Source organism: Gymnoscopelus microlampas, assembly GCF_963454915.1.
Source record: "Gymnoscopelus microlampas genome assembly, chromosome: 13".
NCBI classification, from domain to species: Eukaryota; Metazoa; Chordata; class Actinopteri; order Myctophiformes; family Myctophidae; genus Gymnoscopelus; species Gymnoscopelus microlampas.
Genome location: NC_139950.1, coordinates 45,426,895 through 45,445,559, shown reverse-complemented (window position 1 = coordinate 45,445,559; position 18,665 = coordinate 45,426,895). Strand labels below are relative to the sequence as shown.

The 18,665-nt window shown below is 39.2% G+C and overlaps 1 protein-coding gene across 4 annotated transcripts; it reads right to left on the bottom strand.

The window, feature by feature from the left end:
- Window positions 1–426: 426 nt before the first annotated feature.
- LOC311058469 (nectin-4-like) lies at window positions 427–18,391 on the bottom strand. Of its 4 annotated transcripts, none has more exons than XM_084075930.1 (8): window positions 18,318–18,391; window positions 7,570–7,917; window positions 6,972–7,277; window positions 5,947–6,040; window positions 5,513–5,667; window positions 2,999–3,107; window positions 2,777–2,880; window positions 427–2,565 (listed from the first exon to the last, which is right to left on the bottom strand). In XM_084075930.1, the coding sequence occupies exons 1-7, from the start codon at window positions 18,382–18,384 to the stop codon at window positions 2,781–2,783; spliced, it is 1,179 nt and encodes a 392-aa protein (XP_083932056.1). In that variant the 5' UTR covers window positions 18,385–18,391; the 3' UTR covers window positions 427–2,565; window positions 2,777–2,780. The 4 variants fall into 4 exon arrangements, 2 of the variants coding, with proteins under 2 accessions (XP_083932056.1, XP_083932057.1); XM_084075931.1 differs by having other exon boundaries at window positions 427–2,447; XR_014602057.1 differs by lacking the exon at window positions 2,999–3,107.
- Between the last annotated feature and the right edge of the window lie 274 nt (window positions 18,392–18,665).

The window sequence follows — 18,665 nt, the reverse complement described above, 5'->3', positions numbered from 1 at the left end:
AAAAGTATGGCCCAAGAAAAGGTCTGCTCTTTTGTGGTAAGAAAATCCATGAAAAGCACACACTTGTGGAAATGTATATCCAACTTTGAGCATAAGTACAGTGACTATACAGTACAAGACTGACTCACAAGTCATGATTGATTGGTTTTATTTGGTGACATTACATTTAAAAAAGAGCACCGTTCCTGACATACAGTCATAGCATCACCTAGGATCAATACACAATAAAGCCCAAGGGCGTATTTCCATTGTGGTTCTCTGTACATAAAACATAACATAAAAAACATAACGGCAATCTTTTGCCTAATTGCCTAATTTAGATTATTATCAGAATTTTTTTTTTTTATTATCGCTAAGATTTAACCATTTTGTAGCCAAGAGCTCTTTCTAAAGTACTCAGGGAAGCACTTGTTTTGAGTTCCTACGACAGATTGTTGCACTGCTACACTGTACAAGAAGTTTTTACCCATGGCTTTAGAATTTACAGGGAACAAAGTGAGTTGTTCCCTGTAAATTCACCAGAATACCGATTACCCAAGTATGTCCTGGCTTATAACACCCAATGAATGGTCTAATAAATCGCGGGTAGGTCAGTATGTCGCCTACTTTGCCCATTCAATGGTCTGATAAAACGTGATAATGTTCCATTCAATGCATAGCATCCGAATGGCGAGGCAATTCATTGGGACCTTGTTTGTTACAATTTTAAAAGTGAACAGCATTTTAATGTAGACTGTGCTTCTCTACCGTTAACCAGTTTATTTTTGTTTTAAAGTGCTCTAAATCGTGGTGTGTACCAGTATGTGGATGAACCTTGATGAACCCATCCAAATTAGATTGTTTTGAGCTGTCTGCAGTTTGTTTTTTAACAACTGCGAGAAGCCGTTGTACCAGGAGATGGCAGCGTAGTCAAAGTGCCCCAGCCAAGATGTGAAGTGTTGATTCAGTGTCAACACTTAATAATAAAAGAATGGCAGCCACTGTGAAGCCATTTAGGTATTGCCATTTATTACAGTAACAAAAATTACATGTGTCACAACAAAAGCACAAATGAGGACAGTCAAACAGCACACGACTAAAAAACTGTGTGAGCTCTACCATAGTGCATGTTTAATCAGAAATGAATGATTTAGTGCAAAAGGCTAATAAAACAAATAATATATTGAGCAAATTTCAATAAAACATATTAGAACAAACTTTCTGAAACTGTTCGGTTGTCTGAGGCTCCCCGTTTTCAAATGTCTCAGCTGCATACTATAACACTGTCAAACCATATCATACAGTAGTGTATAGACTTTAAACTGTATACACAAACAATAGTCCTACCTTTAAAAAAGAAAACTACAAAGGAGGATCTCTGAAAAAGCTATCAAAACAATTGACAGCCCAAATAAAATGCTGTTTTGACCGGCATTACACTACAATGCTTTCATCACTGAAAAACTCTGCATAATGCACTATAGAGTTATGAACAATAACATCCCAAATGTATCTGTAGGAGTGAAATCCTTCATGTTAATTAAAACACATAATAATTCTAACGACAATAATAAATGTAGTGTTTCAGAACTGAAGAACAGTACAGTAGTTTAACTTATAACAGTTCAACATTCTCATTCGGTACAACGCACAGTCGCACACACAGGATCAAGGTTTCTGTGAACCAAAAAATAATAAATAAATGTCTGGAATCACTATGAATATCAAATGACCATCTTTCATCATGTTTACAATCAGAATCATTAAAGCTCCATTTCTTTTGGTACATTTTTCCAGAAATAATTTAATGGTTAAATAGGGCGAGTTAGTTAAATGGGGTGAATTAGACACTTTAGAATAAGGCACTTACTTAGGAAGCCAAATTCCCAGTGCGACTCAGCCATTGCATTCAGTGATTCTCAACCTTTCAAAATTCAAGTACACCCAGTCTGATACATTGGACCACGGACCCCCCATCAAATAGTTTATCTCTGGGACGCCAATCTACAGTAATACAACAGTATGTAACTCATTCTTTAACGTATCAGCTTGTTAAATGTAAAGTAGTGGGGCATGGTTTGTTCTCGGCTGCAAGTGCAGAGTCACAGGATGGAATGTTGATGAGGCCAACTGTCTTTTATAGGCTGACAGCAATCAACAACCACCATTACTTAACTCTCTGTTGCAGCCGACAACAAGTCAGACCCCACTGCCACAAAGTGGTCCCGTTTTAAAAAGATCATATCATGAAACATAGAGATACAATACAATAATGCAGTGCTAGGGGTGGGAACCCCAGGTGTGATGCAGAACCTGCATCACACCTGGGGTTCTATAAAGACGCTGGCCCAGAACAGACAGGAGTGGAGATCCTTTGTTGCTGCCCTACATGCCAGCCGGCATAAAGGGCAGTAAGTAAGTAAGTAAGGGGTGGGGCAGCCATTCCTCTGCTTCTGCACACCGATCAACTATGGCGGGATTGCATTTATGTAAAGTAAGGAGCCATCCATGCATACGTGTGGTCCAAACACAGTACCTCCCTTTGGTATCATTGGTACCAACCTTTGGTAAACATTCCAGAGATCTCTACATGAATCAATAAATCAGAGAACCAAAAGGTTTTTAATGAACGCAACCATCATCAAAATACAACTCTACAACTCTACAACTGTAACTGTAATAAAATGCTGTTTTGACCTGCATTACACTACAATGCTTTCATCACTGAAAAACTCTGCATAATGCACTATAGAGTTAAGTTAGAGTAAGCTATATCCCAAAGAAGAAAATGGCTTACATGATCATGTCTCTCTTTCTTCTCCTGGTCTGTGTTTCTCATCATGTAGATCATTGGGTGTTTTGGACAGCCGGTGAGCACTCTGAAACATCACTTCTTCTCTCCTGGTTTAGGAATCATCAGCTCATATCAGAACAATACTTCACAGATACATTTCTTTTGCATTATTCCGAATATCTAAATCTAAAATAAAATAATATTGTTAGTGTTACTGTTAGTTACCAGGGGAAAGTTCCGTATTTTCGCCTGTAGTACAAGAGGGCAGAACCAACAGCAACAGTAATGGCAAGGATGCTGAGAATGAATAAAGTCATGCAGACCATGCAGCCTCCTAAAGAACAGAAGACAGAGATATAAAAGACTCATCATGACACATTGACACTAAAGGACATCATGGGAACATGACATGACATCAGTGGTGGAAAAAGTACTACATTTTTTACAACTTAAGTATAAGTACCAATACTGCAATGTAGAAGTGCTCTGTTACAAGTTAAAGTCCGGAATTCACCTAACCATATTCCTAATCTTAACCTCAGTAAAACTATGCCTAACCCTAACCTTATTCCTAAACTTAAACTCGAGATGTCCGCAAATTTTCTTTTGGGTGAGCGTGTTTTGGGGCGAGTCTTCCGGTTACCGTGTAAACACCTACCATGAGGACTCCCACTAATGCCTTCTCAGCCCTGTGTACCAGCACTCAGCACATAGTGAAGACCGTGAGGGAGAGAGAATCAGGGAATCCTCACGACCCTCATCTATTGCCTTCCTTATGATCACCAACATGAGGTATGAAGCTCTATTAGTAAATCTACCAGAGCAGAGGCTTTGTGTTCAACAAGGGCTCCACCCTCAACCACCTGTAGACCAGTGGTGGAAAAAGTACTCAAATGTTTTACTTAAGTAAAAGTATCAATACTGCAATGTGTAAATACTCCATTACAAGTACGAAATTCTAAATTTACTTGAATAAAAGTTTTTGAAGTGGTTAATGTATGTTTTGTAATAATAATCAAAATCTACAAAGTAACTAGTAACTAAAGTTTTCAAATAATTGTAGTGGAGTTAAAGTATAATATTTGCCTCTGAGTGTATAGTGGAGTAGAAGTAAAAGTACTGAACATTGGAAATACTACACTGTACTTAGTTACTTTACACCACTGCTGTAGACTGATAATAATCACAACAACGCCTTGTTTTCTCATTGCTGTTAGTTCCTGTGGGACTGCCACGACACCACCCTCTCTTTATGAGATTCCTGCTCTGACACGTACGCACCTCTCAGTCTGTCCTGGTCTGCTTACTGTGGAGCGTTGAATACTTTCTTACATTCAGGGAAGCTTTGCGTCAAGCACAGATAGGTAAGTGCCTTAAGTAATTCTAAGTAGAGTATTTATGTCTAGGTGTGTGTGCTATTGTTTCATCATGACGACAACTTACACTGGAGACCATGTTTAATTATGTTTACATTAATCTATTTCTGTTGTTTCTCTCTTCGAGTCAGAACATGTCAGCTATTTTAGATAGCTAACTTACAGTAGCTGGGTTCTTGTTAGGCTAGCAATATAAACAATGGTTGTTTACCACCGTCTGCCAGCAGTGAAATGATCTCTAATATCGCTTTACTGTTTATGGCCTTATGCTTGTGTTGCCTAACTTGATTCCCCTGCATAGTCAGTCAGTCTGCATAGTTAGGATAGCCTTGTTAACATTGTTTTAGCACCTAACTACGGGACTATTGTAACTCTAGATTACGGTACTGAAAGTGTGCATGTGTGTCATGCTGATGGTTAAACTTATACAATGCAGAATGTACTGTTTAAATAAAAATGTATAATCAAAGTCGATTTATAAATAATCCATTTATGACAAGGTTGTGTCTAAACTATGAAAACGCACAAGTTTGCACAAGTTCGGTTGTGTGTCTTTTGGGCATGGTGATTGCTCATGAGTCATTGCTGTTTATTAAAGACATAATTAAATGAAATATGTTTTTCAAACTATTAGAGCGTATCCGTGGTCATAATGAGGTCATACTTAATCCAGACCGGGAACGCATCTGTGTCATTTTAAGATTTCTTTGGCTATTCAAAGATATATAGCTCATAGCGTGGCACAGAGTGCTTGTAGATCTATTTTTTGAAAAATCGTGGAATTCTTTTTGCAAATCTTTGAATATATATATATATATATATATATATGTTTTAAAGCGAACATTTTTAACTCCGATCTGTTCTTCTGGGGGTCCCTGGAATAACATATTTTGAGGTGGGGGTCTGCGGCCAAATACATATCATTTTGGGGGATCCTTGACATGGAAAAGTTGGAGCACCATTGATATAGCAACATACTGTTAGGATTTAGAAAACATTTTTAGAAATATATTTGGCCCGCGGACCCCCATCTCAAAATGTTTTGTTCCAGGGACCCCCATGAAGCAAAGATTTGAGTTACAAATGTTTGCTTTAAAAGAAAAAATATATATATATATTCTGGCCCGGATGGTTGGCATAACCAGCACCTAGGCTGGTAATCCAGCTTGACAGCGTGTCGCGGGTTCGACTCCCAATCACGACGACCTTTGCTGCGTGTCACCCCCTCATCTTTCTCCCCATTTCCTGACAGTCTACTGTTCCAATCAATAAAAAGGCAGCAAAACCCCCCAAACATATCTTTAAAAAAAATATATTAAATGTCAAAGATTTGCAAAAAATAGCAGATCTACAAGCTTCTCACCTGCGTCATAGTACACGTAGAGAGAGACATGTTGTTGTCCATGAGGGTTAGAAGCTTCACAGGCGTACAGACCTCCCAGGTCAGAGGCGAGGCTGATGAAGTGCAGCCTGCCTCCCTCGGCACTGATCCCAGACTGGGGCCATGACCGGTTTACTCTACAACAGAGACACAGCAACACTCAGGATGAGCGTATCCCACACAGAAAAGAACACAAGTGTCATGTTTTGAAATAAAATATTTGGTGTCAGTCTAGCTGGGATGGTGTGCGTTTCGTTACATTTATGTCCGTGGATACAAAATAAACTAAACAATATATTTAACAGAAAGGCTATTTTAACTTTCGAGCGTGTGTAAGCATACAGGTTCAACAAATGTCATTGAATATGTATGCGGAGACTTAACCGTTTACATTTAAACTAGTTTGTTGAAACTACCTGCTCCAGGTGTGCGTTGCTTTTGGACTGGAGTCAGACACACATTCAAACGCATCTTTGGATGTTTCATGGATGTTCACTGACAGAGGTGCATCTGCAAGAAAGGAGATGAAATGGACATAGTATGAAGTATGCAGGCAGTGGTTTAAGAATGATGTCAGTGACGCGAACGGCCTTTTGGCGTGTAGTTGAAGCACAAGGGGGCGGGTGGGGAGAGAGTCAGTGCACTGAAGTCAAGGCACAGACTACTTGTTGACAGACAACGGATGCACGTTTATGAGAAACAACAAAAATAAAACCTGGCAAAACAGTTGTGTGCATTAGCGCAAGATGAGGATAAAGGAAACATTCAGTCTAAATGTCCAGTTTGCTACTGCTTCACAACTACTGTGCCAGACAATCACCAAGAGAGTAAAAAAAGATTTTTAGACTGAATGCTTCCTTTATCCTCATCTTGCGCTAATGCACACAACTGTTGTTTCTCATAAGCGTGCATCCGTTGTCTGTCAACAACACAGTAGTCAGTGCCTTGACTTCAGTGCGCTGACTCTCTCCCCCCCCTTGCACTTCACTACACGCCAAAAGGCCGTTCGCGTCAGTGACACCCATGTTCTGAACTGGAGATAATGGCACCCATATAGATAATGATGCAACTGACTTTAAGATGAATGGTTATTTTGAATGTCAACACTGAAGCCTTGTGACTCCTCTTTGCATGATTGCTTTGCATTGGCATAATTTACTGTACGACCACTAGGCACGCAAGGTCTCACACAGTGGAATCTACTCATACCTGTGAACCTACTGGCTAAACGCTATAGAAGACAATTACCTGTCTGTGATGTCTGTTGGAAAACATGCATGACTACAGATTGAGACAACATACAACTTTGTTCCGCTAGAGGTATAGTGTGGTTCAACAAGGACTTCACACAAACAGGAGAAAATGATTAACCTGCACATGTGACTCCCTGTTGTTACAAATATGAAAGTGTATAAGCTGTAGGGTAAGGTATATAACTCACAGTGGACCTCAATGGTGAAGGGCAGGGTTTCCTCTGTTGCCAGGGCCTGTTGCTTGACCACACACTGGACAAGGAGGTGGTTGATATTTCTGGTTGGTGTGCCGACCAGATGGCTGACTGTGGTGGTGGTGCCATTGGCATGTAGGGTGGAGTTGGTCGCAACTCTCAAATCTTGAGAAGACCCAGTGTCCCAGGTGACATCTGCAGGGGGTTTGGCCCCAGAAGCTATGCAGCTCGCAAACGTGACCAAATCCTCCCCCTCAACGGGAGCAGGAGCTTCAACCTTCAGGCTGGTCACTGGAGGGACTAAGAGAGTTGCACAAACAAAAGTAGACAAATAAGTCGCATCAACTGACTAGCCAATGCTTAGTTGCATATCTTATTTGATCCAAAAAGGAAAACAAATGTACAATTTCTAATGGCTATCATAAAGCATAAGGCGATTATGTAGCATTATAAAGAGAAACTCTGAACAAAACTTCATCACTCTAGCCATGATATGAAATATATCACAGCCTTGTGTGTATTATTGCTTTGATAACCTGGCTGTCATAACGCCATTATACAATATACTACAATATAAAAGGGTATATTTTACCAAGCACAGTCAGAGGCATCTCTGTTCTGTATGATCCACTTGGGAACAGAGTGAAGATGCAGGTGTAGACTCCTTCATCCAACAGCGTGACATTAGAGAAATGGATGGATCCATTGTTTTCTTCTAAGCTCCCGATGAACTTGAATCTACTGTCACGATCGTCGACGAGTTCTGCACCATATTCAGGAGACACAGTCAAGAAATCGTGAACTTTGGTGTTGTTTCTGGTTGTCTTCTTCCAGAAGACCTGAGCGATTTCTTCAGTTGCAGGTTTCTCAGTCAGTGTGCAGGGAAAGGAGACATCCTGTCCTTGTACTGCCGTTTGTTTTGCTCCAATCACCTTGATACCTGCACAACACAATTTACAATTAAGGTAATTACAAAGTGATCTGATAGACGAATAGCAGATGAGAAACTTTACTAATGCTGAATTACCTGCATTTCTAATAGGCCTACAGAATAAGAGCAGTTATGTTACACGTCAACAGTGGAAACAGTAGCAACTTGATTCAACATTAATCCAACTGGACGTGATTTTATGTGAAATCCTTCATGGTACATGATTCATAAAATGCATTGTCAATGATTCTTCACTTCTATTGTAAGGCATAAACATTTTCTTTCATTTTTAGTCTGCAGGCCTATTTGTATCAGATAGATTCTTTATTGAGCTTGAAGCCTCAAATTGATATAATTTACACGGTAGACCTAGCGAAGACAGTGGCAATAATAAGGATTGTTTTAGTTACAGTGACAAAGGAACATCTTGCGTGGATTCGGCTCCTTTTAAGTGCTTGGGGGCTTGATGTCCTGTCTTAATTTTTCATAAGATGGTGTTTAGTTGTGCCAAGCCCTACGATACTTAACCATAGCTTGCAATGGGACAGTCAAACTCAATGCTGAGCCTAGTACTTGTGTTGTTTGCATCTCCAAGACAAGAAGTCCTCAACAACCGACTCAAAGAGAATAGCACTCAGTGTGCATAGGACCCGAAGGAGTGATGTTCCCAGTGTGAAAGTTGGTCGGATCGGCGGTTGTCCTACAACAATATCGAAAAATACGCGAATCGCCATATATGGAATACCCTGATGTCATCAATATGATGTCATAGGACGGCCTAGACGCTCCATATTTGGGCATGGCTGACATGGAATTCCATACATCGGCATAAAAGATTGTGCCTCTTGTGACAATGCTATTACAAGAAAATAGAAAATTACCTCGTTGGGTTCCATTTTAGAGGCAAATCTTTCCGGTGATAAAATGACAACTAAAGTAATCAAAAAAGTCAACCAAAGAACAAGATTTTTGTACAGGATCTCCTCTCTGGTCAGTAAGAATACATTGAGGACTCTAACATGAGCCCTCATCCAAAGTCACTTCGACTATGCACGCACCTCTCATGGTACTATAACACCACAAATGCTTTAAAAACAAAGCTCCAGACATCCCAAAACAAACTGGTATGGCTCCTTCTTGGCCTCAAACATGGCCTACAACCCATCTAACCCCTGCTCATTTTGCTAGAGCGGGATGGCTCAGGGTTGAGGACATAGTACAGCAACTTGCAATGGCCCAGCTGACACGCGACGTCAGTACAACGTTGTCCCAACGTTGTACTCCAACGTTGGATGACCGTTGGATTTTGGTTGTAAATGAAAGTTTGTCTGACGTCATAACCCAACGTTGTTTAGACGTCATAACCCAACGTTGTTTAGACGTCATAACCTGACGTTGGTTTGACATCCTAAACTAACATTGATGTAACGTCAATCTCTGATGTTATGTAGACGTTGATTAAAGGTTGGACTCCCAACGTTGGATACCAGTTGTATTTTTGTTGTAAATGAAAGTTTGTCTGACGTCATAACCTGACGTTGGTTTAACGTCAATCTCTGATGTTATGTAGACGTTGATTAAGGGTTAGACTCCCAACGTTGGATACAAGTTGTATTTTAGTTGTAAATGAAAGTTTGTCTGACGTCATAACCTAACGTTTGTCTGACGTCATAAACTGACGTTGGTTTGACATCTTAAACTAACGTTGATTTAACGTCAATCTCTGATGTTATGTAGACGTTGATTAAAGGTTAGACTCCCAACGTTGGATACAAGTTGTATTTTAGTTGCAAATGAAAGTTTGTCTGACGTCATAACCTAACGTTTGTCTGACGTCATAAACTGACGTTGGTTTGACATCTTAAACTAACGTTGATTTAACGTGAATCTCTGATGTTATGTAGACGTTGATTAAAGGTTAGACTCCCAACGTTGGATACAAGTTGTATTTTAGTTGTAAATGAAAGTTTGTCTGACGTCATAACCTAACGTTTGTCTGACGTCATAAACTGACAAGTTGTATTTTAGCTGAAAATTTATATCGGGTTGACGTCATAGTACAACATTGGCTCAACGTTAGAGTACAATCAAAATATGACATATTTCTAACGTTGTAATCACGTTGTATTTTAGTTGAGAATAAAATGTCAATCCAACATTAGCAGGACGTCAACCTCCAGAGTTACCTTGTCACGTAGATATCTTGTCACAACAAGATATCAACGTTAAAATAACGTCTCCTGTGCCCACTGAGTGGGCGGTGGGAACAGGACATCTTCCAGACGTCATTTTGACGTCGATATCTCATCATCACGACGTCAGACAAACAACAACAAATTACATCTTGTTTCAGTGTCAAGTTTTACCAAGGTGAAAATACAATATCAGACAATATTATTTGACAAAGTTTAATAAAACAACATTATTATATATTTTTTAAACTTGTAATTGGCACATTTGAATAGGTAGTATAAACAAACAGAAATTACAAGTCATATTGTTGTCCAAACAGTTACAGGTTTGGTGAATAGGTTCAGAGCCCAAAGTGCCTTTGTAGGAAAATGATTCCATTTGTGAAACTTTAAAATAACTAAACAGTACAAATCAATAAAAACAATGAAGTGCATTCTTTGAGGCATGTCTATAACATATGCACCAAGGGCAAAAACGTTAAAAAGAGAGAGAAATAACACTGAGCTCCCGTAAATCACTTGGAGAGTCTTCTCTGCATCATTCTGTTTAATTTGTTGAGGGTTGCATTCTTCTTTAGTTCCCCTAAAGATAAATGACAGGAATAAGCTATTTTAATAACTCTAACTTGATTTTTACATTATGAAACATCTTTATTGACTGACAGATATCTGTTCAAAAGTTTGGAATCAGTGAGAAATTATGATTTTGAAATTAACTGAGTTTGCAGATATGAGTACTGTCTCTGATGGAAGGGCCATCACAATTGCTTGATCTAAATCCTATGTTGGGAACAGCTATACCGTAAGGTTCATGAGAAGTTTTATACAAACCAGTCTCAAAGTACGGCAAATTCTACTGAAAATATGGGGTGAAATTTGACCTGGATATCTAGAGAATATGACATCTAGAATGCCTAAGGTCTTTAAAGATATTGCTGCACTTGGTGGATTATTTAATGAACAGAAATGTTGAAGAATATAAGTTATTATTATTATTACCCTTATTATTATTACTATTACCATTATTATTATTATTATTATTATTATTATTATTATTATTATTATTATTATTATTATTATTACCCTTATTATTATTATTATTATTATTATTATTATTATTACATTTATCATTATCATCAGTGTCTTGGCTGTACTTACTTAATTTTCACAGTGATTCCAAACTCTTGAACTTAGGCATAACTGCCAACGTATATAAAAATAATCAACATTTTGTAGCACTCCTTTTTGAATTTGAAAGATAACGGAAAGGTCAAGTTACATCGGGCAATTAAAATGTTTAACTTACCATATGCAACGTCAAAAAGACACAGGCCCCGGGGACTTATTCTTGCCATGATGTCAACAAAGGTTGTACTGGAGTGTCAATTCATGTGACATGAGGAACGGCATCATTCTTCTGGGTGCATCATCCAATGAATTACCTCCTGTGTCTCCAACCATGACAACCTGAGAGTATGGTAAAAGTCACAGGAAGGAAAATGCCATATTAAGTGGACAGCTAAGATATTATTCTATCGTTACACCTCTTAAGGTCTTTAAACACCAGGGACATGACGAATAAATTATACAAATACTTCTTTAGAATATATTGATGCTATCGCATCAAAACTATTCATATACTGTATATGATGCCTCATTTTTATAGCCGTTAACCTGATGCCTTTAATAGCGGTGAAAAATCAAACTTGTTTTAAATCAAAATTATGTTGCTTTATTGTCAAATAATAGTGAAGTTCAGTGTGGAGGTACTTACCCGATGTATTCTACTTGAGAGGACCTTCCACCTCTTGATGTACCACATCTAGCATGAAAATAAGAAATACACAACACATTATGAATGAAAAATATACTTGACGCAAGATAGAGACTTCTCACAATGGCCTCATGCCGTGGCACAACTACTTCAGAGAAAACCCAAGAAGAAATTGTATTGTGAACCCAGTATGGTGAATTATATCGAATCGTTGGTTGAGTGAAACTTCACATCCCTACCCTTTCAATATTAACGCTATAAGACTGCTTTTACATTACACTGCTGACTGTAGACTAATGTTTACTAGTTTATCTGTGCCTGTTATGTTTAACTGTGTCAAAAAACTATCATCAGGGTGCCCAAAGCCCTGTGGGAATTTATAACTCAATTCAAAATGTTCCAGGAAAGTCACTACCGTGGGAAACCTGAATCATCTAATTCAATATATATTTTTAAATTACAACCAATTTAAAGCATATTACCCCTCAAATTAACGCCCTGATATTATACTTACTTCGGACTTGGTGGAGGCTCACCAAGTCTTGATCACAGGTGTTTGGAAGCTGAAGTAGCACACGCACACGCACACGCACACGCACACGCACACGCGCACACGCACACGCACACGCACACACACACACACACACACACACAAAAAAACAGATTAGATAGGCTACCTCTGCCTTCCGAAACATCTGTGGACATTTAAATTCAATATGGGCTGGAACAGCGTCGAAAACGACAGCTATCAAACCTACAGTACACCTACTTCATTATCAGCTACTGTATATCAAGTATCGGTTATGGCAAAATACTAACTGTTCTTCACTCTGTTTGGGCCATTCAACTGTACAGGACTTACTTCAATATTTCAACTTAAGATGGCTTACCAATAGATCTTCAATATAGTGTTTACATTCCTCAGAAATGAAAAAAACTTTGAGAAAACGTTGTATTATAGTTGCTTAACAGCACAAATTAAAACCAACAAAATATCAACGTCTAATGGCGTTAGAATTTAACGTTGTGTAGACGTTAACGTCATAACGTTAAGAAGACATTGGGCTTTGGTCTCAATACCCGACAACAGAATGTCGGTATTCTTTGTCAATTTGACGTTAGCATGATACGTTGAACAGATGTTGGGCATTGGTTACTTACCAACACAACTTAAAACCAACAAAAATCAACATTTAATGATGTTAGAACTTAACATTGTGTGGACGTTAGCATAACGACGTTAAGCAGATGTTGGGTTTTGGTTACAATACCCGACAACAGCATGTCAGTATTCTATGTTAATATGACGTTAGCATGATATGTTGAACAGACGTTGGGTATTGGTTACTTACCAACACAACTTAAATCCAACAAAAAAACAACGCTTAATGATGTTAGAATTTGACATTGTGTGAACGTCAGCATAATGACGTTAAGCAGACGTTGGTTTTTGGTTACAATACCTGACAACAGCATGTCAGTATTCTATGTCAATATGACGTCAGCATGATACATTGAACAGACGTTGGGGATTGGTTACTTACCAATCAATCTTCAACATAGTGTTTACATTCCTCTATTATGTTTATTTTTTTTAGGTGGGCTTTACTGTTAGGCTTGGCCAATATTAGACTGAAAATAATGTCTTACAAGCTAATATAATCAAAACTATGATAAAGGCTACACAAGGCTATTCAAATGCAACCAACCCTTATGCCTGATTTTTAGTTACACAGCACTGTCTCACACAAAAATCAGGCTGTGAGGCATGTGAGCTTTTACCCTTCAATAACACACATTCCCAACTGAAAACATGAATCATGCATGAACAACAGAACTTCACCTAAAATAAGACATTAGCTTTAAAAGCTGCAATTCAAATGTTTAACTCAGCAGCACCAAGCCACCAACACAAAGCAATGGGGATCAGTCCATCTAGTTAATGCAGTATAGCCTCTTTCTAGTTCCCACTGTTTTGCCACAAAAGGCAGGTACTGTAACCATTTTGGGCAAATGATTTACTCAAACAATGCTGCCAGTTTCAAAAACATGCAAAGAAAAGGAAAAGAAAAAGAAAACAACAAAGCATGACTGATTTGCAATATGAAGAAATCACCTCACTCGGTCATAAACAGAATGTAGAACTTTATTTTAAAAACAAACAATCAAATATTTCATTTCAAGTTAGAAGGAAATTAATTATGAACTCACCTGTGCAAAAGATTGTGATTCTAGAAGTCCTGGGATGGTCAAAAAAACATCTCCATGCACAAACAAGTATCTCTTCCTGTCTTCTCTCCCTCCAAATTCAAACTGCAGGCTCCTGCAGCAGTTACTGTTGCCCCGCCCAGTCTGGTGTTATACAACTGTGGTCCCACCCACAAGTCCAATGATTCGTCCAATGAAAGAGCAGAACGTTGCTATACTGCTCAGTGATTTGAGGAGACATTTGACAATCCAGTTTGAAATGTATTATTATGACAACATCCATACAACGTTGCAGTCTAACATCATTAGACGTAGATATTTGGTTGGTTTTAGGTTGTGTTGGTAACTAATCAATAACCAACGTCTGTTCAACGTATTATCCCAACGTCAGGTTGACGTCAAATACTGACATGCTGTTGTCGGATATTTGACCAAACCTCAATGTCTGCCCAATGTTATTATGTTAAATGTCAGTTTACATTGTATGTGTCATATGGCATTATGCTGTAGGCCTAATGCAAAAAGTGAAATATTTCCCTCAATCATTTATTTGATTAGCAATTAATATAATGCAAACATAAAGAACTGCAACAGCTATGAAACATGAACAATGGTGAAAATCAGTACATTTACTCAAGTACTGTACTTAGCATTGTATTTTTTAAATTCACTTGTGTGTTTCTATCTTTTGATACTTTATTATTTTACTCCACTACATATCAGGGCAAACAATTATTTTACTTTTTGTGATTGATTGATTACTTTATTAGTCAGAAATGTAAACAGCATGAGGTACAGTCATGCATTTAGGCTGAAAGGGTAACAAAAAAGTGTCTGTCTGTCTGTCTGTCTGTCCATCTGTCCGCCCTTCCGTCCACCCAGTAGTACATACATAGTGGTGTGGATGATAAACGGTGTCACAGTCACACACTCTTGCTCCATATGTCACAACTAAGGAAGACCCTGGTTTTGAGGTAGGCCGGTGTCTATGCATTGTAATGTATTGATGCATTTCTTTTCATATGGGTTTATTATTTAGGGCAGCATAGGTTACTGGTTAGATAATCAGAAGGTCCCCGGTTTGCCTCAAAGGCCCTGGACGGGGCGAAGTGTCCTGAGCAAGACACTGTAGGGGTGGACCCTACAGTCCACCCACCCCAAGCGCTCAACATAAAACATTTGAGCAGCCATAAGCTGAAACTGAATTTGCCCTCTGGAACTAAGGAAGGTCTCCTGAAGCAAACTAAGGGCAAATTATTGACGATAAAGAGTTGACATGGCTGTCTACCTACCTCACTGTCGGTCGCATTCCTTTAAGATGCAGCTGGCTGATCACCGACAACTAACATCTGCTAAAGTGGAAGGGAAAAGGTATAACTGGCCTTAACCATGTTGCCTTGGCTCTAAATCCACACTGGCAAAGAAACCTGTAGCTAATCAGTCTCATATACAGCCACAGGTTCACTATAGGTGGGATGCTGGCATGTGCCCCAGGAGCAACTTGATGGTATTTGTCTGAAAGTCAAATTCAGTTATCTGGAAAAGGCTGAGGGTTATAGAACTGCACAAACACCTTTCTGGGCCATGGGGTGGCCCTGTAGCTCATCTGGAAGAATATAGTTGAACCACAGATGAAACAGCTACCAATTGCTCTGGTTGGACTATTGCAGGTTAAACAGATGCTAGATCATTACTCTATGTCAGAACCTTCAGTACTTATTGTCCATATTCTACAGCCAGACTATGTTGGATTTTGTTTAAGTAACAGCCACATTAACCCAGCAAAATATCTACATCTAATGAGGTTTGAATGTTGAGGAGATCTTTTCATTATGAAGTTTAGCAGACATTGGGTTTTGGTCACAATACCCGACAATAGCATGTCAGTATTCTACATCAACACGACGTTGGCATAATACGTTGAATAGACGTTGATTATTGGTCAGTTACCAACACAACCTAAAACCAACCAAATATCAACGTCTAATGATGTTAGACTGCAACGTTGTGTGGACGTTGTCATAATAACGTTGGGCAGACACTGAGGTTTGGTCAAAAATCTGACAAAAGCATGTCAGTATTCGACGTCAACCTGACGTTGGGATAATACGTTGAACAAACGTTAGTTAATGGTTAGTTACCAACACAACCTAAAACCAACCAAATATCTACGTCTGATGATGTTAGACTGCAACGTTGTGTGGATGTTATCATAATAACATTGGGCAGACATTGAGGTTTGGTCAAATATCCGACAACAGCATGTCAGTATTCAACGTCAAACTGACGTTGAGATAATACGTTGGACAGACGTTGGTTATTGGTTAGTTACCAACACAACCTAAAACCAACCAAATATCAACGTCTGATGATGTTAGACTGCAACGTTGTGTGGACGTTCTCATAATAACGTTGGGCAGACATTTAGGTTTGGTCAAGAATCAGACAACAGCATGTCAGTATTCGACGTCAACATGACGTTGGGATAATACGTTGAACAGACGTTGGTTATTGGTCAGTTACCAACACAACCTAAAAGCAACCAAATATCAACGTCTGATGATGTTAGACTGCCACATTGTGTGGACGTTGTCATAATAACGTTGGGCAGACATTGAGGTTTGGTCAAGAATCCGACAACAGCATGTCAGTATTCGACGTCAACATGACGTTGTGATATTACGTTGAAAAGACGTTGGTTATTGGTCAGTTACCAACACAACCTAAAACCAACCAAATATCAACGTCTAATGATGTTAGACTGCAACGTTGTGTGGACGTTGTCATAATAACGTTGGGCAGACATTGAGGTTTGGTCAAGAATCCGACAACAGCATGTCAGTATTCGACGTCAACATGACGTTGGGATATTACGTTGAATAGACGTTGGTTATTGGTCAGTTACCAACACAACCTAAAACCAACCAAATATCAACGTCTGATGATGTTAGACTGCAACGTTGTGTGGACGTTTGTCATAATAACGTTGGGCAGACATTGAGGTTTGGTCAAGAATCCGACAACAGCATGTCAGTATTCGACGTCAACATGACGTTGTGATATTACGTTGAAAAGACGTTGGTTATTGGTCAGTTACCAACACAACCTAAAACCAACCAAATATCAACGTCTAATGATGTTAGACTGCAACGTTGTGTGGACGTTGTCATAAAAACGTTGGGCAGACATTGAGGTTTGGTCAAGAATCCGACAACAGCATGTCAGTATTCGACGTCAACATGACGTTGGGATATTACGTTGAATAGACGTTGGTTATTGGTCAGTTACCAACACAACCTAAAACCAACCAAATATCAACGTCTAATGATGTTAGACTGCAACGTTGTGTGGACGTTGTCATAATAACGTTGGGCAGACACTGAGGTTTGGTCAAGAATCCGACAACAGCATGTCAATATTCGACGTCAACATGACGTTGGGATATTACGTTGAATAAACGTTGGTTATTGGTCAGTTACCAACACAACCTAAAACCAACCAAATATCAACGTCTGATGATGTTAGACTGCAACGTTGTGTGGACGTTGTCATAATAACGTTGGGCAGACATTGAGGTTTGGTCAAGAATCCGACAACAGCATGTCAGTATTCGACGTCAACATGACGTTGGGATATTACGTTGAATAGACGTTGGTTATTGGTCAGTTACCAACACAACCTAAAACCAACCAAATATCAACGTCAATTGACGTCAAATTAATACGTTGATACAACGTTGGAAGTTGACGTTGGTCCAACGTTGGATTTTGGTTAGCTGACGTCACAACCTAAATCCAACCAAAAATCAACGTCAACGGACGTCGCGTGCCAGCTGGGGGGCCTGGTCTACAAGATACACCACAACGTTAAGATACCCATGTACCTGTCAAACTACTTCACAAACGTTAATTAAGTCAACAATCACAACACCAGAGGAAGCTCCACTACTCACGTTCAACCCAGACTTGGCTCAAACAAGGGGTTAAATTCGTTCTCCTGCTATGCCACAAAAAACAAAATAGACAACAATGAATGGACCCCCATCCTCCCGTGTTTGTTGGTCATTGTAATTGATTGTGTCAGGTGATCTGCCATACCTTAGCTTTTGGGGAGACACATACACACGCAGAGATTTCGGGTATTATAGATAGTCATAGTGTTGACAATGTTTTTTGATTAAACATTTCGGCCATAGGCATAGACCATAATGTTAGTAATAAAGAATAGAAACATACTCTGAACTGTGTTCATCCACGACATCAACATCAACAGCCACGGCAGCAGAGTAAACGACCACGACATGGCTTTGTGTCTTGCGCTTGTGAAATGAATGGTGGGGGCAATGCCGTCCGTTCTTTAGACAATAGACATGCTAGCCTGGGATCATCAATACCATTCTCCAGAGTTTCTGATCCGGTCGGAACGTTACGTCATCAGGTGGCCGGAAGCAACAAGTGGAACCAACCATATATATATCTATGGAACCAACCACCGGCGCCATGCATCTCCAAAATGATTCCCCTAGTTTAAAACGTGTTTAGTTTGGAATGTCCATTTTCTATTCTAACTCGCAGCACGACAAG